Below are 26,228 nucleotides of genomic sequence, written 5' to 3'. Positions count from 1 at the left end.
ATTGTTTTAAAAAGTTACATATTTTAAATACAGCCTAATGACACCTGTATCGATTGATTACCTGTAATTGCCATTTAAAATGAGTGTTCACAAAAACGCCGGCTTAGTGTGGACTGAGGGTCAAAACAGAGACAAAATGTGTGCGTTTTCAGATTTAGCCAGCTTAGAGTTGATGCAGTCTAAATAGTTTTTTGTATTTATGAAACTACTGAATGCAGTGTTGCATGCTTCATCTGTGCAAGCAACAGCTGTTTTCCAACATGAAAGAGAGCCAAACTCCTCATCCTATATATACTATATTATGTCCTTGAATGCATTGAAGTGATGTATATAAACCCAAACACACCTTCTGTACTCAAGTCTCTCTGAACAAACTTGCAAAAAGGTGAAATTAAAAGCCTCCAACGGAGATATAGTAACTCTGGAGGTGTTTTTACAGCATGTTGCATTACGCAAACATGCAGACTTGTATGTGGGTGAGTGTCTGCATATATAAATGGGTGTGGTTTTTCTGTATTTTGGCTTTTCAAGTTCATACTCCAACTGTCAACAACTAGTGGTAGCAGTAGTTAGACTGTGGCTCACAAGTTCCTGCTCTGTTTTGTTTTGCGTCCACCTACGCACGCGCAACATCTTTAGAATCTTCTCTGTCGGTTTTCCCTCCTGTGCCAGCTCAATTCTCTGTCTCTCTGTCTTATCTGTTTCTTCTCCTCCCATGGAGCAGTCAGCAGAATCTCATCACAGTGATTTTTAGGGAGGGCGGGAGGATGGATATCGGGCGGGTTCCGCGTCATCGTGCCAGTCGGATGCAGGGCTTGGGGGTGAGGTTACCAACAGGAGGTGGGCGTGGGGTGCCAGGCAGAGGCTCCAAACGGAGATACATGCTTAATTAGCATCTGAGATGGATGGAGGGATGAAGAAAAGGATGGATGGAAGGAAGAATAGATAGCAATACAGGAGGCAAATTATGCCGTTTGAAAAGAGACGTCGGAGGAAAGCGGTTTGGAAAAAGCAAATCTGAGCATCTCAATCATAGGATGAAAGCGCTGCTCAGGCATTGTGTCAAAGCACTTGGACTCTCATTTGAGGTTTATTGTACATATGAGCATCACTAATTTACAGCAAAGCCAAAATGCTCCAAGAAATTCATTTCCTGAGCTCTGGCAATACTTTGTGATGAATGCGACAGCTGTGCTGCTAGAGTTGATTGGTGTGTATATGTGTGTGTGTGTGTATGTGTGTGTGTGTGTGTGTGTGTTCCAATGCGTATCATCTGGCACTGTCAAGGCATGGCTTTCTAATTTGGAAAAATGGAAAAATGACTTTCTGCTCATTCACACTCACACACACGCCAAGCATTCTGTCAGAGTGTTTGTCAGCTGGTGAATTGCGGCAATGACTCGACACAATTCTACACTTTATAAGAGAGATTGTTCTGATATGTTTAATCTCATTTGTTTTCCCCGATGAGAAAGTATTAAAAGCAGTCTGAAGATCTGCTGATTGTAAGGTTTGGGTTTAGATTACACACAACTGCAGTGCACTCCAACATTAACAAAGTCTTTCAGCTTTCCAGTTTTACCACATGACACTCATGAGAAATAGGAAATTCCCTATCGTGTGTGTATGTGCATGTATTGTGGTCTGGCATGGAGTCCAGAGAGAATCTGGCTTTCTGTCAGCTACTGTCTGCGCAAGACATTAACTTTTCCACTGATAACCACACGGCACACATACATATACTGCAGATACATACAGTACTGTATATGATGTCACCAGGTTCAGGATGAGGACGTGAACTTGCAGGACGTGCAAGGAATAGCATAGCATAGCTATGTCATAGCTCTCCACCTCCGGAGCTGTGAAGGCTCTTTGCTCACTGACCGTCTCCTCAGAAGTCTGACTGCTACATTTTTACTCTAATCTATTGCTGTTTTACCAGTTGCCATAGTGAGACTGAGTTTTGTGTGTTTGTTAACTAGTGTGTGTGTGTGTACGCCACAGCAGTATTTCAAGGAACATCATCTGGCACTAAAGCTAGCTGTCTAATTTGGGGAAATGGGCTTCCGCATGAAAAGCATCCATATGACAGACATCCATAATGTGTGTGTGTGTGTGTGAGTATGTGTGTGTTTGTTAATAACTGAATCTTCCAGACCTATGGCTGGAGGCAATTATGTTAATACAATCAATGGACAAAGAATTTCACTCATTTTATCCAAACATTTCCTCCCCTCCTCATCATTCTCTTCCTCTTTCCTTCCCTTTCCTCTCCCCCGCTTCATACTCAGAAGATGTATTATGCCTTGTTCAACACACACACATCGCCACACACACACACACAGAAGGTCTTCCACCTGAGTCCCAGCTTCTTGCTGAGACTAATGCCCCCTTTACCTCACATTATGCATCTCTTTGCATAATGTCCCCTACCTAACACACACACAGCCATCCAAAGATGGAGCATTCACTTCCAACATCATATTAAACCTGCACCCAAAGACACACACTCCTGCCCCGACTACCACAATATTAACATACACACACACACACATAGGCACAAAGCCACTTTAGTAGATGGAGCAGCAGCCTTGCCCCAGCCTTGGCTCTGATGTGCTTTCACTTCCTGGCTCCCATTCATAGACATTAGAGCTCCCTACATTACAGAGACATGCTAATGATATCTGGTAATGCGCTGCTGCTGCATTGACATGCAGAATGAGTTTTATCTCATACATACATGCAAAACACAGCAATAGACTGATCCTGCGTGGAGTCATTTAGACTCTTTATAGTGTGTGTGTTTGTGATATGAAATTCTGTGTATGTGGGTGATTGCGGGGTTGTATCGCTTTGATAGCCTGGATCAAATGTATCTCTGTTTACCTCTTTAGATTTCCATGTATGTGTCTGCCAAACCTGTGATTGCTTGTTTATGTACGCATGTGCATGTCAGTTATTGTACATATGGCTACGTTTGTGTATTTGACCAACGTTCTGGTGTGTGGATGTTAAGCTGCAGTGGTTTATGGTGTGTTTGACCGATGAAATGTCCGTTGAGTAAACAGCCTGTGTTTGTATGTGAAAACTCAGAGCCCAGAACCTAGATTACAGATAATTGAAACTGTATGCTCTGTCCTCTCTGTCTACCCTCTGCCTTCCTCTTCGTTTGCCTTCAGGGATGGCTTGTTTAAACCCCCTTGTGTTGTTGTAACCTTAGACCATTTGACACCACATCTTTTTCTCTACACATTAGCCTTCGATCCACACTAAGCCAGTGCTTTTTGCACCATAAAAAGGATGATAGCATTTCATCCCTCTAAGAAAGTTAGGAGAGCATGTGTCAAGGAGTGTTAATGCTGTTCTGGAGGCCTGCGGAGGACCAACACCTTACTAAAACACTATGTAAGTCTCTGGAAATTTACTGGATTAATGAACACCATTATTCCAAAAGCTATTCCCCCATTTAGTGTTTTGATGATGGTGGTGGAGAGCGCTAACACGTCATCTCCCACAGGTGTTCAGTTGGGTCCATCATTTTCATACTCATTTGATGAGTTCAGTGAGCTCTCATGCCCTGTATGGGATCTGCATTTGTTATGTTTCTCCACTCATTTATCCAGATTCTTCCTTTAATTTATCACCCGTCTGTAAGTAATAGAGTAGAGGTACATCCTGCTGAGACCAAGCTGAGTAAACTGGCTGTGACTCCCCTACTCACACACAATGCCTTTAACCCTCAGTTGTTTGCCAAAAGAAAGAGAATGAAGAAGAAGAGATTTAGCTGGTTTTCTACTACTTTGACATTTCAGTGTGGAAAGAAAATGACCTGAAAATGCTATTGTGTACCCAAGTCATTTTCATACGTAAACAGCATTTCCAGTGTTTATCCGCCTGAGCGTGGATGTGGCTTTAATCAATCACTTCCTGGTGTGTGTGGATGAGAGCATGAACAACCCTCTGCCCAAAACCTACTCTCAATGTAATTTTTTTCATATGACTGGTGTGTTTGCATGAACGGTACACACACATGTTCATCGGAGGGGCACAGTGCTTACATGTGGTTACATGTGTTTATGTTACCACATGTGGGGCATTCTATAATTTCTCCCTCTCTTGTTTTGTTTGAAACCATAAGTCTGCGCACAAACACATTCATGCTTTAAATACTTGTACATGTGCATCCACTGAGTTCAATTTCCATAGGACTGAAATATTACTGAGGTTAAACATATAGCCTGCGGACATGTAGGGTCCACAAGGTTTAGCCACTTGAATAGGCCTAAAATCAGTTAAACACATTTTCTTTTCATCAAATCTCTACCTGAGTGACTTCCAGTGAGGGAGGTATGCCTTGCTCAAAGGAATTTTGACTGTTGAGTGACTGAACCCTGGACCTTTGTGGTCTACATACTTACATTACTTGTCCTGTGTCTCCTCGCAGATGGCACCCAGAGGAGCTGAATTTCGACCTGTGCATCGCCATGAAGAAGTGGACCCACAGTACCACACACACCCCAGGTGAGACCACTTGTGTGTGTGTGTGTGTGTGTGTGTGTGTGTGTGTGTGTGTGTGTGTGTGAGAGAGAGAGAGAGATTCTTAATCCTCAGTGCAGGAAATGAAGGGATAACTTCTTGCCACTCCCTCCCTTTGTGTCTACCCCACTCACACAAGCACACACACACACACACACATACACAGCACGGACTAATCCTCTTTGGAGCTTATAATTAAATCTGGAGTGTCTGCCTTGGGAGTGTGTACTCATCCCAGGAATAGTGTTCAGTTCTCCGGAGAGCAGGGCACAGGCATGAGCATCACACACACACACACACACACACACACACACACACACACACAGGAGGATGATTTGCTCTTATGAAGAATGTATAACCTCTAGTGTGGGTTTAATGGAACTCTACATGTTCCTTCTATTTGTTTAAACGTACTCTTGTCAAATTAGGCACATGTGTACACTCGCATACCTCTTCTGTTCTCCATATATGTGTTTCCCAGCAGTGCTACAGCACACATACATCAGTCCAACCACACCAGAATATTACCTGACTCGTGCACATGCTGCGCAAATGCCATCTTTGTGATGTTCGCGGCCCAACAGCTAAGTGGAGCATGTAGTGGCGTGGTGCGAGGAAAGTGAGAGGAGGAGAATGAGGAAAAGAGGGGACACCGGGATGGAAAGGAGGAGAGTGAGAAAAAGAGAACAGTCATTTCACGGGTTATTGCCCCTCCTGATATGACAGGCACCAGGGAGCGCAGACATCAGCACTGGCTCAGGGGGGACGAGACACAGTGAGAATCTGGGAGAGAGAAGGGGGGACATGACCAAGCAGCAGAGGGACTGAGAGATTAGCCAACTGTAACCGTGGAGACAAACCCAAATGGAGACAGACAGACTGAGGGAGACTTGGAGGATCTTTGACAGCTCAGTCCAAACTGTACTTATGTACAGTAAAACGAAGTCTGAGATCATGCCATCCACTTATCGAAACTTTCTCCATTATAGAATTGAAGCAAGTCCAGGAAATTGAAAACCTTCCGAGCCATTCAGACTGGTAGAAATGAAAGACGTCACCTTGGGCTCTGGAAAATAATTGATGTGCATTTGTCACCTTTTTTTTTTTTTTTGACAAATTATAGACAAAACGATTAATTGTGTAATTATTTAATTAATTTATCAGGCAAAAATGCCACATATTCTCTGGTTCCAGATTCTGAAATATGAATTTTTCTGTATTTCTTTGTTTTATACCATTGTAATTGAAATTCTTTGGGTTGTAGGGTTTTTGGTCAGACAAGACGAGCGAGTTGAAGATGTCAACTTGGACTCTGGGAAATCGTGACTGGCATTTTTCTCTATTTTCTGACATCTTACAAAAGGATTAATCAAAAAAATAATCAACGGATCAATTCATAATGAAAATAATCATTAGTTGCAGCGCTGCTGCATTTCCAGTGTTGCTCTATTGCTTAAACTGTGTATTTCAGCATATTAATTTACTGAGGCTTTTATTAACACCTTTCCAAATAAGAACATTTATCCACAAACTACATAGGACGACAGCAGGTTTTGGCTGAAATATTGGAATATATTATATATAATAACAGCTCAAATGTTTTTGATTTGATTTTTATTTAAGTGATAAAGTAGTAGCCGCTCCTATTCGCTGGCTTTTATGATTAGGCGTGACGATAACAAGTCAGGTTCAAATAATGTTCATTACCTAAAGAAATGTTCTCATTGTTATTTAACTGTTCTTTCCTTTTGATGTATTTTTAGGCCCAAGACCCATAGGATATCATCTGTTTGAAATGCATATGGTACAGTTAACATGCTTCTGGGGGACATTTGCCTCAGCGGAAGAGCAAGAGCAACAAAAGGCAGAGGAAAAGTGCCAGATAGAGTTTGAACACTATTCAAACTCACATGTTTGTGTTCTTGTTTCTGATGTTTCTGTAAAGATAAATCACGACTCCTTAGTCCCCAATACTCCCTCGACTCCCCCCAGCATAAATACAGAGGCAAGAGGAGGAGGGGACGCAAATATATTCCAGGAATGGGGTTTTTTTTTCTTGTTTTTTTCATTGAGGGGGAAAAACAGGAGAAAGAGAGAGCAGACACAGCAGTGAATTGAATGCATTTTTCAAAGTGGAGCTGAACTTTGTGCAAAATCCCCCCGGGGGCCGCCATTATTGAAAGCCATTTCCTCTCAAAATGAGTGCGGCTCCACCATTGGCCTGGCTCTCATTAGCATACATTTGGCCTGCCTTTGTGTGGAGCCGGCTGGGGCTGCAGCTGGAGGGTTGGGAGTGAAAGAGGTGAGTGTGTGTGTGTGTGTGCATGGACAGGAGATGTAGCAAAGCACCTCACAGATGGGAGCATATGGAGAGAGAGTAGAGGGGAGGTAAGAGTCCGAAGGATGGAGATGAAATCAAGACAGAATCAAGGCGCTCAGGCAGACATTTAAATATTTCAATTTCAGTGTTGTGTTGCTAAATGTCAACATGTCCATGCGCATTATAGCTCTCTGAATGAAAGCACACAAGTATGGTCTTTTTTTTTCTCCCATTGGTTGAAATGCTTTGGATTTTTTGAAGCTTTAAGGAAGACCATATATTCTTATATATATAAATATATATATTTTCTTACAGTCAAAACAAAGACAGAACTGCAATTCAGAGTTTGCCCTGTTACCTACTTACTTCCTTCACTGTATCGGAAAACATTTCTCATCACAGTCCTGCAGTCCAAATTGTGGGTTCAGTATACTGAGATCACCTCTCAGTTCAAGAGTTTCTTTGGACCTGAAGGAGTGGATGCCAAAGTAGCAGGGCTGATGGAAAGAAAGTGGACCTCAGCCTGGGACTTAGTGCTGAGGGCTACTGCATGGCAGCCAACAAGAGAAGCTGAAGTCTGGGGAAGAGGATTTGGAAAGAGGGCTGGAAGTGGCAGCGTCGAGAGGTTTGCCCCAGGGAGGGTGATAGTCCTACTTTGGCTCTTACCTCCCTCTCCATTGGCCATTAACGCTGGGGTGCAGCTCAGCCTGCGGATAGGCTCTGTGCTTGTGGACACACACAAATGCACACGCACGCACGCACATGGCCATATGGAGAATATTAACATCATTACCAATTCAAAGCAGCAGGTCATGGGCGCGGCGACCCAGCCTCGGGTTATCCAATCAGAGCACCCCCTGACCCACTCCCCCAAGGTGATTGGATTAGGGGGCCGGGTTGGCGCAGCAACGTTGCTGGCCAGGGCTGATAATTGGCTGATTAATGTGCAGCCGATGGCCAGAGAGCACAGGGCTCCAACCAGGGGACCATACTGGCCTCATGAAGCCCCTGTCACATCTGGACAATGGAGATGACCCACTGAGTAGGACACAAGGTGTGTCTGTGTGAGTGGTAAAGGTCTTCACAGGTCCATTCGGTTCCAAGACCACAGGAACCAAGTCAGACCGTGTCTAAATCAGTCTAATATATGTCTAATATCTAAGTGGATCCGAGCAGATCACTATCGGCTCTGATCACATGGTGAAAAAATGAGTGTGAACTGTGGAGCACAGGGAAAACGTGGCTGCTCGTTAATTCATAGCACATCATTCCGCTGGCAGTGTTGGCGTCCCGTTCTGTTTGGGTCTGTGTGGTTCGACCGATTAGGTCTAATAGTACTCGGGGTCTATTTCGGACTGGGTCTGACTGTCTTTGGATCTCTTTTGGATCTGGTTTCTTTTTTAGCCAGCCACGCTAGCGGTGTGGCTCCAAGGATAGCAATGTTGGTCTGTCGGTTTGCAGACTAAAATATCCCAACAACCATTGGTTGGGTGGCCATGAAATTTGGTTCAGACATTAATGATTCCCCACAGAATGAGTTGTAATACCCTTGGTGATCCCTTCACTTTTCCTCTAGAGCCATTGATCAAGTCAAAATATTAAGTCAAATACCTGCAAAACTAATAACGTTCCCATCATCCACAACTGTACTTTGTGTTTAGTGCTAATTATCAAATGTTACCTTACTAACAGGCTAAACTAAGATGATGGATTTGATAAACAGAATACCTGCTAAACATCAGCATGTTAATAATGTCTCTTTCAGCATGTTAGAATGACAACATTTGCATTTAGCTCAAAGCATTAATTCATTTATTTACAGCAGTTTGGGTTTGTTTTTCACAGGTCAGTTTGGATCAGGTCCAACATTTTGGATTCCTGAAGATCTCTAGTACACACATCTTTTTGCATATGTTTGCAGTCAGTCATTCGAAGAAGCCTCTCAGGTTCATTGTTTGAGGACTGACTGAATGCTCAGTACTCATCAAGCGCTCTCTGCCCCTCCTTAAAAAACAGAGGGCAACATCTTGATTGTCCTCAGCATGTTGAGTATCCTCTGTTATGTGGGAAAGTGTCCCTTAAGGACTCTTATCTGACCTTCCTGAAAAGTGCACACACACTTACGTGCACTTCCCAGACTTACAGCCACTTGGTTTTCTCCACCATGTCTCAGCACATGAACCTCTCACCCTGGCTGTGTCAGCTCAGGCCCTAATGAGCCACGTCCAGACTGGACACACCTAGCAACACAGAATAGGAAAGAATAAATGACTCTGCCCCCCTCTGAGTGAAAGCAATCTGTTGATTAGAATAGGATGAATAAATAAGGAAAGATGAGAGGAATATTAAAAATGAAAAACCCTTCTAAAATGCTCATATTCCCTCATTAATGCTCGACTGTCTGATTTTGTCAACTGGAAATAAGCTCCCAAAATTTCACTCCTACCTCGCATGGTTGTATTTATTACAAAGGTTTGTTATTATTTTAGCACAGTAATATTGCAGGGCCTGTAGTTTGGAGCTCTCAATGAATTTGGATGGCTTTTTCAAGGTCAGTGGAGAAATCATATTTTTGCTGCACTCGCCCCATCTTTATTAAAACCCAATCCTGCTTCTCACAGTTTCATAAGTGATCAACTGTTTCCCCACCTGCTGCTGTCCAGCTGTCGAATGACTCATTTTAAACTCACCCAACTCAGTTATAGTTATTGTCTCCGTAACTCATTTAATTTCTCGGGTCCCGGAGAGCTCAGAGTATGAATACTTTTTCTACATTTGCCCCATAACAGCTGGTAATGTCTTTCCAGGACCCTATGTGATTGGTTTAAAAGGTGATGTGACCCCCTATTTTATTGTTAAATAAGCAACCCAAGAGCATCTGTAGCAATGTGCGGATTATTTTGTTTGATTTCCCAAGAGTTGCCCTGACCCTTTTCTTATTTGCGGGCCCTTTATGAAGGAACGGGCGTGTGCAGAGGGAGCAGTGTTTGTCCAGCTAACGTTGTTTGTGCTCAGACACAGGAAAATGTAATGGAATCAGCAGTAGGAAATGAATGGGCTTTAGCCAGCTCTGTCACATGCACAGCTGAGGCACCAGTGGCTCTACCTGTTTACAATAACTTCTCTATTTCTGTTCTGTGCATTTTCCCCTGATTCCATCAATCCTTTTGTCGGCATTTTTGTGTCGCTTCGGTTTAAATCTCTCTTACGTCTCTTTGTATCTCGTCTCGCTCTCTGTCTTCCTCTTCCTCTCCATCCCTTTCTCCCACAGTCTCTCAGGTCTGTGTATGGGAAAATGAAATCACCGCTTTATAAATAAAACAAAAGATATACACTTTGAGGCCTCGGCGCTCTTCGTGAGCTCAGTGAGAAATACAAAGACTGTCATGTACGAGTCTGCATGACATTCAGTCCGCAAATACAGATGGACGGGCAGCTCTGTGGAAGAGACGTCACTATGAATTCAAATGCTCTCTTCTTTGCACAGAATAGAATAGAATAGGCCTACGCTGAACTTAGTTTGAACTGCGTTGAATCTGAGAAATTGAATATGAGTTGTGGAGAGCCTAAAAGTTTCTGCTTTTAGTGAAAAAGAAATCCCATCTGTTTCTGTCATTACTGCTTTTCCCCAGCACGTCTCTATTACATGATTGCTCTCCTTCTTGGAATACTGTCCAAGAAGTACATCTGACCTTTGACCTCCTTAGTAATGGCTGCATGTACTTTTGGTCGTCATTTTTTTTTGTACTCTTGCAGTCATTGTAATTCACTGTGGATAAGAGCAGCAGTTGAATGTCTTAAATGTAGTGCAAACCATTTGAATAAAATGAAATAGAATATTGCAGAATAAATGGTTATTGATAGTCGTCTAAAGCATGACATCACTAAAATGATGAATGAGTCATTAAATGTTCCTATGAGCTTTATGAGAGAGTGCCTATTCTTAGTTTACACACAGGTTGTTTGCTCTAGTGCCTCCCATCTCTCCTCACTTTCTCATTTCTAACCGAAAGCTCACGCTTTGCAGTCGGACCCACTGCTACCTGCCACTGATACTGTACACATTCCTTGTCATTGCTCAGTATATAGTAGCAGACAGTGTAAACATGGGCCCATTTAGATGAGGCACGTCTAGGTGAGAGCCAATTTCCACTGCTGTTGTTGTCATAGCCTGGTTTGATTAGCAGAGCTGCCTCGGCGGCCAGGGCCAGAGTGGCTAATGGTTTCCTATGCCGTGAAAGCCAGCCAGGCCTGCTCTGTGTCTGTAGCACTCACCTAGTACAGCACCATTAGCACTATGACTTTGTGTGTGTGTGTGTGTGTGTATGTGTGCAGGGCTCGGACAAGGATGAATTTGGAGAATCTGGAGAATGCCTCATACACTAATGAATATATCAACTTGCTAAATATACTGTAGTACATCTTTTAAATAAACAAGTTTTACGTGAATTGATTACCACCACCAGAGGGAATGTTTTGGTTCTAGCAACAACACAACTTATTATCTAGAAACCATGGACAGTGGTTTCACTACCTTAAACCACAGATTGAATACGGTAAATGCATGTCACGCTACTTTACTGTGTGGTACCGCTGCAAATTATGACACATTAAACATTTTACCCAGTGTGTGTGGACATGCATATGTATGTCTGTGCGTGGGAGTGTTTGGCATTGAGGTGCAGCAGCTGTTTTTTGCCAAGCAATTAATGTATTTTGCATGCAATGCATGTCTGTGACGCGTCAGTTGACTAACAGGTGAGCGCATAACTGGCAGATGTGTTTACATATGCATCTGTATGTTCTCTTCATCTTTGCAATCAGAACATTAATACATTTAATGTGCAAATGTAATTTAGAGCAGTGCAGTTAAACGTCTCAGCATTTGCACAAATTTTTTATGTATGCGTGTGAACAATAGAAGACAAACATACATACACACATCGTTAAACTTTAAACATAAGGCAGAGCAGGTAAGTAATAGTAAATAAAGAATAATATATACAGTAGAGTGCAATTAGCTGCCCCCAAAGCTCCAAATTGGTGCTTTGTTTCATTTAATTGTTTATTTTTTCTCTCTATTTAAGAGTTTGTTTCCAGCGCAAATAAGTAGCACAGAAAAGTAACTAAGACAGAGTTGTTCTGCCAATGCTTTTAACACCCTTTTGCTTTAACACCAACTTTAACATGAATGCTGATTTATGACATCTTAACTCAAACAACCACTGCAGATTTTCAGACATCTGTTTCTGGCTTTACAGATAACTGGCAGAGTTTTTAATTTAACTAACTGTGCCTTAACTTCATAAACAGTATGTTTCCTTGAATCCATCTTATTTATAGTTCTTCCTGCTCTTCTCTGTAATATATATAATAGATTTATATTAGCTGTCTATGTGTACGCCATACAGGAACTTAAATCTGTGTGTGTTTGTGTGTAAGTCTGACAGAGACACATGGTTGTTTTCCAGCTGTTTAGGACCAGGGGTATTTGGGGGCCCAGGATGGTGAGTGCAGGGGTCTAATAAGGAATTGGGAGTTAGGAGGGGCGCTACTAATTTCCGCCTTCCGTTTCCTAGGGGCAGGTGCAGGACAAACCCCCCATTCCCCATGCTACCACCATACACACAAATTCTTCACTGTCATAAGGCGGAAGCTATGTCTAAATGGCAACATATACTCTCACAGTCCCAGATGGACATACACACTCACACATGTTTCTTTCACTGTTGAGTATGTAATCATATACACTCCCAACACACATTCACATGCATATAAATATGGTTGTAATATTCAGTCTGTCATTTGCTTTCAACACACACACACACACGCACTCTCTCAGAGGGTGGTTGGGAGTGTGGTATATGGTGCTGATGTTCTCGAAGTGTGAGTCAGATGTATTACACGGCGTGTCATTACAGCTTTCCACTCTAGTTGGTCCCTGTGGTTCACATCACACCCTGCATTGCTGCTCTATATAGACCTCAGAGGGACAGACAAGCTTCTACATCTGTCTCTCTGCCTGTCTCCTGCTAAACATGGCTCGTCTTTTTCAACGCAGGAACTCCTTTTTTTTTCTGTCTGCCTCTCCTTTTCTTTACACTGTCTCCATTTTCTGTGCTGAATTTTTTATTTATTTATATATATTTTTTTCAAATCATGAATGCCTCAAATTTAAAGAGCAGAGGTAAATAGGAAAAATCTGTAACATTTCGGCTATATCCCACAAGGTTTCATACATTTTCATAAAGAAATAATTTAATACGGATGGAAATGCATTTGCTAGTGAATAATCATGTAGACAAATGGCTCAGTTTCATTGCAAAACAGATCAAAACTGGCTTTGCACTTTGTGGAATGTTATCTGTAAATTACCTCTTCCTAGTAATGTCAACTACTGTCACTCCCATGTCTGAGTCATTAAATAATAAATAACACTGAGAAAAATAACAACCTACCAAGTACTAATTCATTCTTGAAAGACTTTCCATTTTCCTTTTTTAACATTCATTCAAACCTATGTATTTGTTTCAGCATCGCTCATGGAAACTATCTAAATCAAAATTTCCTTTCGAATTTTTTATTTTATTTTATATTGTGACATTTCAAAAGTGTGCATAAAACTCGCTTGACAGTTGAATGAAAACTCAGCTAGTCTGCATGTGTCTTGTTGTCATAAGCTCTTTTCAAGCTGGATTAGCAGTACTGGCGGAGCTCCTTTAATTGTCATCACTGACGATTTTATTCTGGCAAGAATCTGCCATGTTTGGCATGTTTTTTGTAAGTCAAAAGCAACAGCTCTGGAGGAAAAACACCCTATCCTCGGGAAACTGTAACTCACTTGTTATGTTTTTAGTGCCAGACGTACATGTATGTTAATACTTAGAGGGAACTGCAATGCATTTTTCATTCTTTCTCTTCACTGGCCTCTCTTTTTGTCTTTCTGTTTCACCTTCATTTAGTTACTGTTTTTTAGGTGTTTTGTTCCTTCTATGTTAGTATTTCTTTCTCCTACTCACTCTTCCTCTCTTTTCCAAATTCATATGGGACATCGCACACAAACTTAGTTATGAAGTTATGTAAGTTAACAAGTAAACAAGAGATCTCATTCTGACACTTAGAATATACAAACGCAACCATGCACTTTTCCTCTGGCTCGCTCTCTTACTGAGGCACACACATACTGGAAATGTTTCATTTGGATCCGCTAAATTAAATCCTACTTCATGTAAAATTCAAATGTTGCGGACATATGACATGGTTTGAGGACTTTTCAGGTTAGCAAAGGACCACAGACGCACAGACTAAACACATTCACTTCCCTCCATCTCCCAACCAGGCTGAAGCCAGCTGTGTGACCCAGGGATGATAAAGTCCCTGAAGGTCGCTGAGGCCTGTCGACCCCCTAATCCCCCAGCTGCTTGGCTGGACACACACACACAGAAATGCATACTCTCATATGGTTGTAGGCAGACATGCTATCAACCACAATATCTCAGAACTTTCCCAATGTTTGCTTTTATACAATGTTTTTACCATAATATCAGATATTACACATTTTAAATCTGGAGGTAAAATGACTTACAAACTTAAGATACTCACTTCCCTTCTGCTCCTCCTGCAAACACATTTAAACTGTCAGACGCTCCTCCCTGAAGAAATACTCCCATATGAGCACACAAAAGGCAATTCATACACAGCTACTTGTCCTGGGCTACTAGGCCATGTCATGCCAGGGTCAAAGGTCATCCAGACCCTATGTACCATGACACTACATGAACGTTTGTTAATTAATTAAAACAGATGAATCTATCAGTGATTGTATAGCCAAAAGTTACAGTAATGGACGTTGTTTTTCCTGCAATTTGCATCCTTACATTTTCTGCACAGGTTACTATATTGTCAAAGGATTACTCCACACATGAATTTATTGTTGCTCATATCACTGCTTTGCCCTGGAGAAACTAAAAATAGCGGTGTAGATGAGTAGGGAGGAAAAGAAGAGGTGCAAACATGACAGGCATTTATATAAAAGAGTGCATAAGGAAGTGATGAACAGATATTAAGGAGAGAGGTCACATAGGTGATGGAGAAGGAGAAGAAGATGAATATTCAAGTGGAAAAGATGTGGAAATTGAAGATTGCAGCAGGGGGGAAAATAAGGAGAATGATGAGAGAAGAAAGGGGAAGCCGGCGGAGGTTCCTGTCTGTTTGGGTGGCCCTGAGTCAGGTTGAGCACCCAGGTGTTCCCCCTCCTCTATCCCTATATCACTCCATCCTTCTTTCTTTCTCTTTGCCTCCCCAGGTGGTCTTCACCATTTAATCTGGATTAATGGGGAGGTTGACCTTCGTGCCTCTTTCTCTCTCTAGCACTTTCCACTCCTGCCTCGCAACTCCTCAGCAAGCGTTACATGGAGGAATATATTCTTTTTACCCAGACTCCCTCCAGATCTGCTTCTCCTCACATCTAAATTTCAGATGAAATCTCTCTCTCTCTCCTCTTTCTACCTCTCAGATTCCTCTTATTTTGTTCTTTTTGGTTCTTTTCATGCTTCTTCCCTTCATTCCTCTTTTCTTCCTAATCTCAAGCCTTGGCAATGCATGTGCATATGTGTGTGTGTGGGTGTGTGTGTGTCTTTCCTGCTCTGCTGACTGACAAGGCAGTGCTGTTCATTCTTTGGACCACCTGTGTATCCTGTCCCACCGCTCTGTTTGGGTGGTCAGCCCTCCGAGCCCACAGAAAACACACTCAGTCATATCTGGAATACACACACACACATAAAGAAATCCACCCCACCACAGTCCATGAATATCCTCAAGGGAAGTCTGCTTATGCACAAGCACAGACACACACACACACACACACCCAAGCTGTGTGCGACCTAATCTGTGGTGAGTGAGTCATTCTAATTGGCCAGTCAACAGGTGCTGAGCTCGACTCAAGGGACTGGACAGAGGAGACGCAGGGATATGATTGCGGAACAAGGGAGAGGCTAAGCTCAAAGCTTCTGTATAAGTAGCAAGCAACAGAAGTATAAGAAGTAAATGTCTTAATCTGTTTAAATCTGTTGCCCTTTGTTGCTGATTGATATAGTATAATAGTGATTTGAACTGTAGCCATTTAACATAGCTTTAACATTTGCTGTTTAGGCTAAGACCAACAATAGCACTTCATCAAAAAATGTGCATCTGACACCAAGTAGCCTCTATAAGTATAAATAAGTTGGTTTCCACCACTGAACAGATTCACATTTGTGCTGTCAGTCCAAATGTTCAAATGTGCCACCAATCCATGAGGACACTCTCGGTCTGATTGAGGCTCAAACAAGTACGGCCAAATCGGTCCAATGTTTCCTTTAACTCTAGCCATCTTGACGCGCATCGCTCTCTCACCATGGATGTATGTCTCTCACCCACATCCACGCTCTCACCGGCACCGGTCAACCTTACATGCAGCGGTGGTGGGCGGGGCATTCAGAGATCCAGAATTGCTCAATGAGGGAGGAAGAGTAGATGTGCTTTCAACCCTGGTTTTTAATTTTTATGTGGGATAACCATGTTAAACAATATTAATCATAGCAGAGTATATTTACATGTTTTAAAATGTGTCTGGAAGGGAACTTTAACATTTGGCAAGGGGCAACAGATGAACATTAGCCTTACAGGGTAATTGCTGTTGATCAATGAGCACTTTGCCTGACAAACAAAAATAAAAGCGGATTTTGCAGCAACCAGATTTTAAAAAAACAAAAACAACGAATTGCAGGCTCATCTGGCCCAAAATAGTTGATCCTGTGTCAAAGTTTGCCACAGCACAGTGCAGCGTGAGCCAGGAACACATTGCTGTGGTCAAACACCAGTTTGTGCATATAAACAAGTAGAATATTGTACTAATTTACCTGACAAACAGCAGAGTAACTAACTTTGTTGTGTCTTTGTTTCTGATAAACCTTCAAACTGGACTCCTTGTTTCATACCGGCATTTCATCTTCTCACCGGTAACCTGCAGCAACAAACACACTAGCACAGACCCTTGAGGTGTGTGCATTTGGTTTGAATATGCCCTTTAACATCCTGCTGTGTATGGCAGAAAAGAGTTAGTGATGTGGTTTATGCTAAAGGTGGAAAAAAGTTTTAATGAATGAACAGAAAAGGTTTGTCTAAGTTTGTGTGAGTAGTGAGTAATGTAATGCCAAAAGTTATCATTTATGATGTTGACAGGGCTGTTGCAGATCACCACTTTTAAAAATAGGAGAGTTTCCCTTACAGCTAGGCCGATGAAGACCTGACTTTTAGATTTGCTTACTTGCTCTAGCTAAACTTGTGTATCACTCAGCACTGGAAACAGCACATAAGATGGAAAACATTTGAATGGGCCTATGAAAGGTGATGAGCCCTCCCTTTTCTCTTCCCCTCTCTCACTTTCTCTCTAGTCCCCTCTCTTTCTCAGTGTCTCTCTCTCTTTCCTTCCGTCTCCCCGAAGCCCGCGTGTCGCCTTACCCAGGGGTTTAGTCCCTAATCACCCAGAGCTAGTGGGAGGGAACCGTAGACTTCCAGCTGGCTGCCTCGTTACTGCAGACACACACACACATTCCTACACACACAAGCTAAACACACACACACACACACACACACACACACACACACACACACAACCTCATATATGCTTACCAAGGCATTTGCTGTTATCTCTTGGCATCTCTCCATCCACGTCTCCCCCACAACTCGATCCTGCCAAGGCCACAGCCTCGCCACGTAAACTGAATAACAGGAGGAGGCTTACCGCAAGGGAGGGCCAAATCTCCGGCACGTCCTCTCTCCAAACCAGTTTAAACCAGTATTAAATATTGTCTTCCTCTATACTCTCAAGCATACATACTGTAAATATGTGTGAGTGTGTATTTGTGTATCTTTACTAATGGTGTCAGACAGTCCTTCAGACCAGCTAGGCGAATATCAGCTCCAGTCACTACTTTCTAACTTCTTACAGACAACCCACCTTTCTCTTTCAGGAGGGATCCATATGATTATCCCACCCACTCCAAATCCATGCCAAGAGAGTCAGCCCCCTACCCTGGCCACTACCATGACCCTCCTGTTTCCAGCCACCCCAGCCGTGTGCCGCTCCCCCAGACGGGCACACAATCCCATGAGGCGCCCAGCAACCCGCGCTACTACCCCTCGTCTCCCCGCACAGGACAGCAGCACCGTGCAGCAGTAAGGCAGGACGTTCCCCCTTCACCCACCGCAGGCCGCAGAGGGCGGCACTACTACGAAGCCGTTGGAGGGCGAGGCGACGGCTACCGGCAGGCCAGCCCCAGCAAATACACCAGCCCAGAGCGCTACGACTATGGAGACGAAAAACAACCTGACCCAAGACGGAAGAACCCCATGATAGGTGCAGTGTAAAAGGTGGTCTTGAGTGACAGACCCCTCTCATCTAGTTGAGTCAGTCATACAAAGAATATAAACTCCAAAATTCATGTGTTTCCAGATTTGTGAAACATAATATCAGCTGTCACCTTGGTTGCCAATGTGGATAAGTGAGATTTTGCCATATTAATTTATCTGATCAGGAACCCTGAAAGCAATAAGTGACAAGCTGAGAGGCTAAAATGAGGCTTATTTTCAGAACCATCTGGTCATAACTGTCTCCGCAGGCCAAGACAGATTTAACAGCGTTAAGGACTCATATGTGTGTGTACATATATACATGTCTGCAATTGCTTGTGTATATTTACAAGTGTGCCAATGTTTATAAGAACAGGATCTTTGACATAGATTTTATATTGTAGAATTGAAATTAAATTAGGGGCAATTAAATTAATAACAGATATATAGAGTAAACTTAGTATATGTTGTATAGAATCTACTCTATTCCAGCAAACAGGGCATGAAGGCAGTGCTTACTTGCATTTTGCACAAGCTGATCAAACTGAAGGAAATAAAGAGGGATCACCTTGACCAGCCGGACCGCTATAAGAGAAGAGACACAGGAAGTTGAAGCGGACAAACAGGAAAAGGAAGCAACTCCCTTCAAAGTATCTTCTTGTCCTTGATGTTTTGTCGCTTGGACTTCCTTTACATCCTGCTGTCACACTTTGTTTTTTTTTTGTATTTTTGCCTTTCATTATTTGGATGTGGACATGGCTGATACATTTACCGTACATTTGTTAAACGTATAAATGCAATGCAAATGAGTTTATTTGTGATATTTTTGTGGTGTTTCTAATAAAATGTATAAATCTTGATCCACACGCAAGCAACAGACTATAAAAGTAAGCTGTGTGACTCCTCATACACTGTGCAGCTAATAAATTGCTTAATTAAACATTTTAGCCTTTAACATATCATTGCTAAATTTGCACTGAAAACTCACTAAATGTGTCAATGGTGGTTTGATTCAAACGCACTCAAATAAATGCATGATTTTTTATACAAATATTTTGCATTAAATATTTTGAAATTCTCTCTCTGTGCCGCACCAAATCTTTTCATCCTGTTTCTGTTTCATTTAACCGATTAGCCAGACTATGCATATTTAAAATATTCAGTCAAACTACGACAACACAATGAGTCATCACTTTAAAAATTCATTATAATATTCAGCTTAATTTCTCTGAGCACAATCTCCAGATAAATTTGCCCTGTGAGATGACTGATAAGAGTAGCCAGCATTCTGATAATGACTAAATCATCTTCAACAATTAGAGAAAGGGAAATCTCCACTAGAAGATGATTACTGCCCAATTTGCTCTCAGAAATAAAGATGGCACTGATTGGTGAAATTAGACTTGAAATGGGGAATAATTAGAGTGTGGAGAAGGCTTTTTCTATCAGTTAGTGTTTAATTAGCGTCAAGGCCAACAGGGACCAGGCCTCTGCTGATCCGCCTAGTCTCTGCACTGCTTTGACCCTCTTCTGTCTGAGCTGAAATAGACCTTTCAAACCAGCCAGCACAGGCAGATACATGGTTGATCAACTGTTTTATTTAAACCAATTTTAAGCAAATTAACTCTTTCCAAGATAGTCAGGGCACACATCAATGATCCTAACATATTTAAGTAGAGGCGCAAGCTATCTGAGTAACAGTAATAAACAAATGCTTATTATAACACATTTCTATTCATATAGTACATTTCAAAACAGCACTACAATGCACCACAAACCAGAATAGATAAAAGCTGGATAAACAATAAAGGGGAAAAAACATAGCAGCTGTCTGCTGACCATCCTGTGATGACAAAACAGGGGGGAAACAAAATGTCTTGCTAATACCTTGAACTAATTAAGCACATGCAAAGATGCAAAGCCAGTGGATCAGATTGTTCAATAAAAACATGATGAAAGGATGTAATTTGTGTTTTTCCTCCTTTTTGCAAGAATTGGTTACCGTCATTATATATTCACTGCGGTTTTGCATCGGTTTAGTTTTGCTCTTGTAAGCCTTTAGACACAAATATTTCATTCACGTTTCACACTTTTTAGTTAATCAAAAGTCACATGTACCACGGCTTTACCATTACAAAAGGCAGTACTAAACAGTAATCTAAACTTTCAGTGTCAGCTGATGAAAATGTTGCATTTATGGGCTATAAGACAATAAAATCCAGAAGACAAACAATGAGAGGGCCTTTGAACACACCAATAGGAAGATTTTTTTAAACCAGTCCCTCCTCACAATTACATACATTTCACTAAAAAATAGTTTTAACTAAAGGTGCACTTACTAGGTTTTTCCAGGGCTGAGCAACTCCTTCCTCTGGAAACTCCAGAAAAAGCCAGTAAATGGACCTTGAGTTAAGAAAACTGTTTGTGTGAAGTCTGACTAAAAGTAAAGGGGATCATAGAGGGTAAAGCAAAGAAACAATTGGCTGCATAGAAGAGATGAAAAGTATATAGAGTAGGCAGATAAAAAAACAGTAGTTTCTGCATGTTTTTGCATCACCGAAAAGCCAGTCCAATGTAGTCTTTATTTGGATTCATCAAAACTCAAAATATCATTCAAATTAGACAATCCTTAAATTCCACCAATAACTAGTGTGGAAATATTTCCTGTAGATCTCTCATTTGCTGAGGGCAAAACAACTTACAGCACTTAAGCTGGCTTCACTGGCTATTGGCTGTACTTTAATGAATAACTGCACAGTAAAAACAGCCTCCTTCAAGTGCTTGTGGTCAGTTTGCTGCCAAAGACAATAAACAACAGCAATTGAACATCCAACAATTAATTGCATTTAACGTCAATTAAACAAAAGTTTCCCAATAACTGTCAGGAGTATTTGGCTGTAACACACATCTGATTGAAATTACTCTTCCATCCACAGTTTATGTAATCAGTTACGGGGTGTGTGTGTGTGTGTGTGTGTGTGTGTGTGTGTGTCTTGAGAGTGTCTCCCTTTTGTTCATGGTCATCTAGAAGAGATTCTTTAGTTAAATCACATGACACACTAAGACTCAAACACACACACACACTCAGACTGGACGCAGTCACGGCCAGTTGATACACTGACAGACATATTTTCATGCCTGGTATCAGCTCACACACTTGCCACTGTATGACAGGAAGGCCATACCCTTCCTTAAAAGCTATTTGTCTATTCTCTACACCCATCCTCCTTTCGTTGAACTTCCTTGACGATTCTGCTAGGTTCTTTTTGGTGCTTGAAAATTCACTTACATTTTCTTCTTGTGTTATGAGGGGTTTTTTGCGTGAATTAATTTGACACCTCATAAACCCACATTCTTGTTGCAGTTCCTGAAAAAGAAAAAAATGCAGAGGCACACGCTGTTCCCCAGTCGATTGTCATGAACCACGGGTTGTGGGAGAATTCCCTGGTTATGTTCTCTTAGCATTACCTATTCTGCCGGCGCCCCTGTCGAACACCTTAGCTTGTTAGCATGTGTCAATCAAAAGCCATGCCATGGGGAGGGCAAAGTGGAGAGCTGAAGCAGTTATCTCTCTCCCACACAGCTCCCAAAAAAGACAGAGCTGGGAGAGATAGACAGAAAGAGATGGAGGGGGTGTGTACAGTAGAGAGTGTGTATGGGGACTATACACCCTTGCACCGCAGAATGAAGGTACGGGTGAGCGCCCACAGTGACCTCTGTCTGCTCTCGTTCCCTCCCTTTCATCCTCTTCATTAAAGGCACATTCCACCGCATTAGCCTGCTGTCCTTCTGTCCTTCACCTGCCGCCATTCATTTCAATTCAGCCCTCGTTAAGGCATCATGGTCTCAGAATTGAGAGTAGTCGGAGTGGGCCGAGCGGAGCTTCTCATTTAATTATACAGTTCATTAGAAAGCCGGCCACCCACCCTCCCAGGTCTGAGACAGGACATGGGAATAGCTGGTGGCTAATGTGCAGTTTAAATGGCCGGAATATGGAGATTGGTCGAGTTATGGATTACCGTTACCCGTTAGCCTGCCCTTCACCCACCTCATTCGCTTTTATGTCTGCTGTGTAGCCTTTTGATACAGTATCACTCAAGTTAGTGTGCTCTTTCAGCCAGCATGTTTGTTTGATATTGTTCATGAGCTGTAAAATTGAATTTCCACAGTTGGGCTGATATTGGAAATAATTTCATATCCTGTGCAATATTCTTGCTTGGTTTCACCTTGTGCTGTGTTTAAGACATCCATTTTTACTTAATGTCTTTTTCTTTCTTCTTTTGCAGAGGCATCACAGCAACACTGTTAATTTAGACCATGTTTACCCTAAAAGCAATGTTGGGTTGCTGACTGCCTCTCGTTTGCCCACAGACCACAGCCAAACCACCAACCACTATCTTTTACACCAACTGTCGCCATGGCAACATGGCCGCCGCTCCTGGCACAGCAGCCCTTTTCAGAGCTGATGACATCGTTGTGGCAACAATGAAAGGTTCATATATCCCATTATGGAGAAAAGCAGGATTTTTTTTTCTTCTTTTTGGGAATGCAGGGTCACTGAGCCCCTGAAACCTCATATACTGTAAAATCCTTGATCAAATACAACTAAAGTCCCTTTTTGCTTTGCACCAACGCTGGTACCAAGTAATATATAGGGAGCATGCAGCTGGAACGCCATCTGCATTACATTCAGCGTTGAAAGTGGGTATCAGTTCAGTGTGGTAAGCTCTTGTGGGTGCAGTCATTTATTCAGTGAGCTGCACAACATTTCTTCCTCTATTTTTTGAGGTGCTTCTGACATATTTCTGTCATTTGAAATCAAAAACATTGGCCCATTCAGTGAGTCATATTTTAAACCAGTGGGTGCAACATCAGCGTGAGACCACTGAATGGTTTGTAGTCCTGATCCCTGTGTGCTCCCACCTGAGTAGAACAGTAGTGTGGTATACCAGGATGAGGGGACTGCATTGTTTATTTGCTTCCTGTGCTAAGGAGGCTCAGAGCTGTTGCAGTGGTCAGACCCCTTCCTCTGTTCCCTCTTACAGCCCTGCAGGCCCCGGCATCCAAACCCTCCAGAATCTTCTCTTTATATATCTCCCCCGACCCTCTCAGCTTTCCTATCGCTCTGACAATGAAAAACACCAAAAAAGCGCTGTGCACTCTGGTGCTAACCCAAGGCTAGCAGTGTGGTTCACTGGGTTGTGATGTGGCCAACAACAGCTGAAGTCCGTGACCCCTGGACCCCATCCATCAGGCTTTCAGCACCAGCCATGGCCTCTGACACATACAAAACTTCAGCCAAGGAATGGAAGCATGCAACAGGGAAATGCATCAATGTCAGAGAGACACTGGAACCATATAAAATTATATGTAGGCACTTTGTCCAACACTTGATGCATGCATACAGTACAAACGTGTCTGCATGCAAGTTAACACACCAGTGTGGTTGTGCATGTGAATATAAAGTTATAAATGTTTCCAGAGTACTGACGCTGCCAAACTGTGGTTTTGTGTGTGTCCAGACTGAGCTGTCTGTCATGCACACACTGAATTCTTATTCTAACACATACTTTTCATATGCTTCCACTGCCGTCTCTCACATACACATGCCTGCTCTCTGCTCAGACACACACAAGTTGACTTTGCAGGCAGACAGCACATCCGTATCGCTCTGCCCTCACACACATGTTACCAATATGTGTGTGGCAGTCACTGTGAAACTGGCACCCTTCTCATCCAGATGCCAGGTGTTTTGCTTGGCAGTCAGGGGGTGCTGGGGGGGGCTAAGCTTGTGTCAGGAGTGTTGGGTTGCTGTGAAAGGCAGGGAAAGGATGGGGTAATATGTCTTGTGTCCCTGTTAGCCCGGCCGCTTGGCTAAGATCAAGTACTGCCAGGCCCAAGAGGAATTAGAGACTGTTTAGTTTCCGTATGAGTTTGAAACTGGTGTGTGATATATTGTCTTCTCTACAGGTTATTTCCCAAACACCACTGAAACTTGAAGGTATGAGCATCATCTTCAACTAAGCATATTTTACTGACTGACATAAGGATGTGAAACGTGATATTCCACACAAAATACACTAGACAGATTTTGATTCAACATTTTGACTTGAACTGAATTGAATAAAAAAATAGCACCCTTTGTCCTGATGCGTCAAAAGGTCAAAGGTCAAGATTTCTTGGGGTGTTTAGACCTGACACAGGTTAGTCAATGAACATGTTAGACAAACATTATGTGTCATTAGCGAGGAAGGTGACGTTTTGTTTGGCCTGGTGACACAATTTCATTTTAAAGGAACAGTTCAACATTTTGGGAAATACTCTTATTCACTTTGTTGCAGAGAGTTAGATTGATACCACTCACATATCTGTATGATAAATATGAAGCTACTTCCAGCAGCCGGTTAGCTTAGCTCAGCACAAAGACTGGAAACAGGGGGAAACAGCTAGCATGACTCTGTCTAAAAGTAACAATATCCACCTACCAGCACCTCAAAAGCTCACTTATTATAACGTTATATCTCGTTTGTTTAATCCATACAAAAATCCAAGTCTAAAAAGTGGTTTTACAGGGATTTATGTGGCAGACTATTTCTTGGCTGGGGGCAGTCACTTCCTGGAGTCTAAGCTAAGCTACACAGCTGCTGGCTGTAGCTTCATATCTACCATACAGATATGAGATTGGTATAGATCTTCTCATCTCAGAAGATTCTCAGAATGCAAATAAGCATCTTTCCCAAAATTTCAAACTATTCCTTTAAAATTTTAACTGGAGAAAATATGAACACCATGCTCAGTAAAACTATTCAGCTAAAATAATAGCATTTCAAATTTGAGAGAGAAATATTCAAAAGATTATTCCAATGAGTTAACATTGCACTTCTATAAAGTTGGGGGACTTGTGAGATACATTCAAAGGAGAATGGTCAAAATCCATGCAGTAGAGGCTGAGATAGCCTGACTTTTCATAATCCCATAATGCAACTTGATAGCATCTTTCATTAGTACCTACTTGCCTGGTAGATCCTGGTGCCTGGTTCAACAAAAATAAATTGACTTTGACAAGTAAAATCAGATGGAGTGGCCCTTTAATGTCCTTCATGTTTATACAAAGTCTGCATATGATGGAGACAGTCCTGGGTTTGCTTGTGTATTCCAGAGAAGACCTGTTGTTGATATATCATTATTTTGATGAAATTTGAAAGGATGATGCATTTGAAGTGCCTACATCATTCATGGTCACAACATGTTTGCTTCTATTCTATTCTGCATTGCATTGCGTCTTTATGTAGAACATATGTTTTATGAAAATATTTTTCCATTTGGACACTATATGGATACCAGTATGCAGTGCAAATCACACCAAGCGGTGTTTAATTTCTCAAATCACATGTCTGCCCATGCAGCTGTAACAAACAGGCAGGTCATTTGATTTCCGGCCTCATTTTCATTTTGCAGAGATGGTCATTCCAACGTGGATTAGATAAGGGTGAAGACAAAGTGGAGCCTCATTGGAAAGTCGCTATAGCAGCCAGCAGTGAAATCCATCCACGCATTCCTTCCAGAGAATGCCAAACAGCTCGCTGAAAATGAGCTGTGGACCCGACTCCATTAGATCTCCGTCCTGTCTCTCCGCTTTCTGTCTTTCAAAAACACACACACCTCACACTGTAGCTGGGAGTGACACACACACACACACACACTCACTCTCTCTCTCTGCGCCTGCCACCAGCTTCATTAGTGCTAAGAAATGTCCTGTTCATTAAGGCGAGGCATTTAGTGGCTAATTGAGAAGCTCTCTGCAGTGAAGACAAATTTGTTTCCTTGTGCTTCTCTTGTTCCAGCCTCCCCACAAGTGTGTCTGCATTTTGACCAGTTTGTACATCTGAATTCCTCTTCTAGCTCGTTTTCTTGAGGCAATTGTTCGCTACAGAGCTGCAGCCTGAGGGAGATAAGGAGCAAAACACAGAGAAGTTTGCTA

At 42.2% G+C, this 26,228-nt stretch overlaps 1 protein-coding gene across 8 annotated transcripts in view; it reads left to right on the top strand.

Moving 5' to 3' along the window:
- pard3ba (par-3 family cell polarity regulator beta a) overlaps positions 1–19,325 on the top strand; it is a 153,419-nt gene extending 134,094 nt beyond the window's left edge. For all 8 annotated transcript variants that reach the window (XM_044187794.1, XM_044187788.1, XM_044187789.1 and 5 more), the window contains 2 exons: positions 4,445–4,521; positions 17,869–19,325. In XM_044187794.1, the coding sequence (XP_044043729.1) occupies positions 4,445–4,521; positions 17,869–18,265 (474 nt within the window). In that variant the 3' untranslated portion in view covers positions 18,266–19,325. The remainder of the gene's footprint in view (positions 1–4,444; positions 4,522–17,868) is intronic.
- The last annotated feature ends 6,903 nt before the right edge of the window (positions 19,326–26,228 follow it).

Source organism: Siniperca chuatsi, linkage group LG24, assembly GCF_020085105.1.
Source record: "Siniperca chuatsi isolate FFG_IHB_CAS linkage group LG24, ASM2008510v1, whole genome shotgun sequence".
NCBI classification, from domain to species: domain Eukaryota; kingdom Metazoa; phylum Chordata; class Actinopteri; order Centrarchiformes; family Sinipercidae; genus Siniperca; species Siniperca chuatsi.
This window is presented reverse-complemented; position numbering and strand designations above follow the sequence as displayed.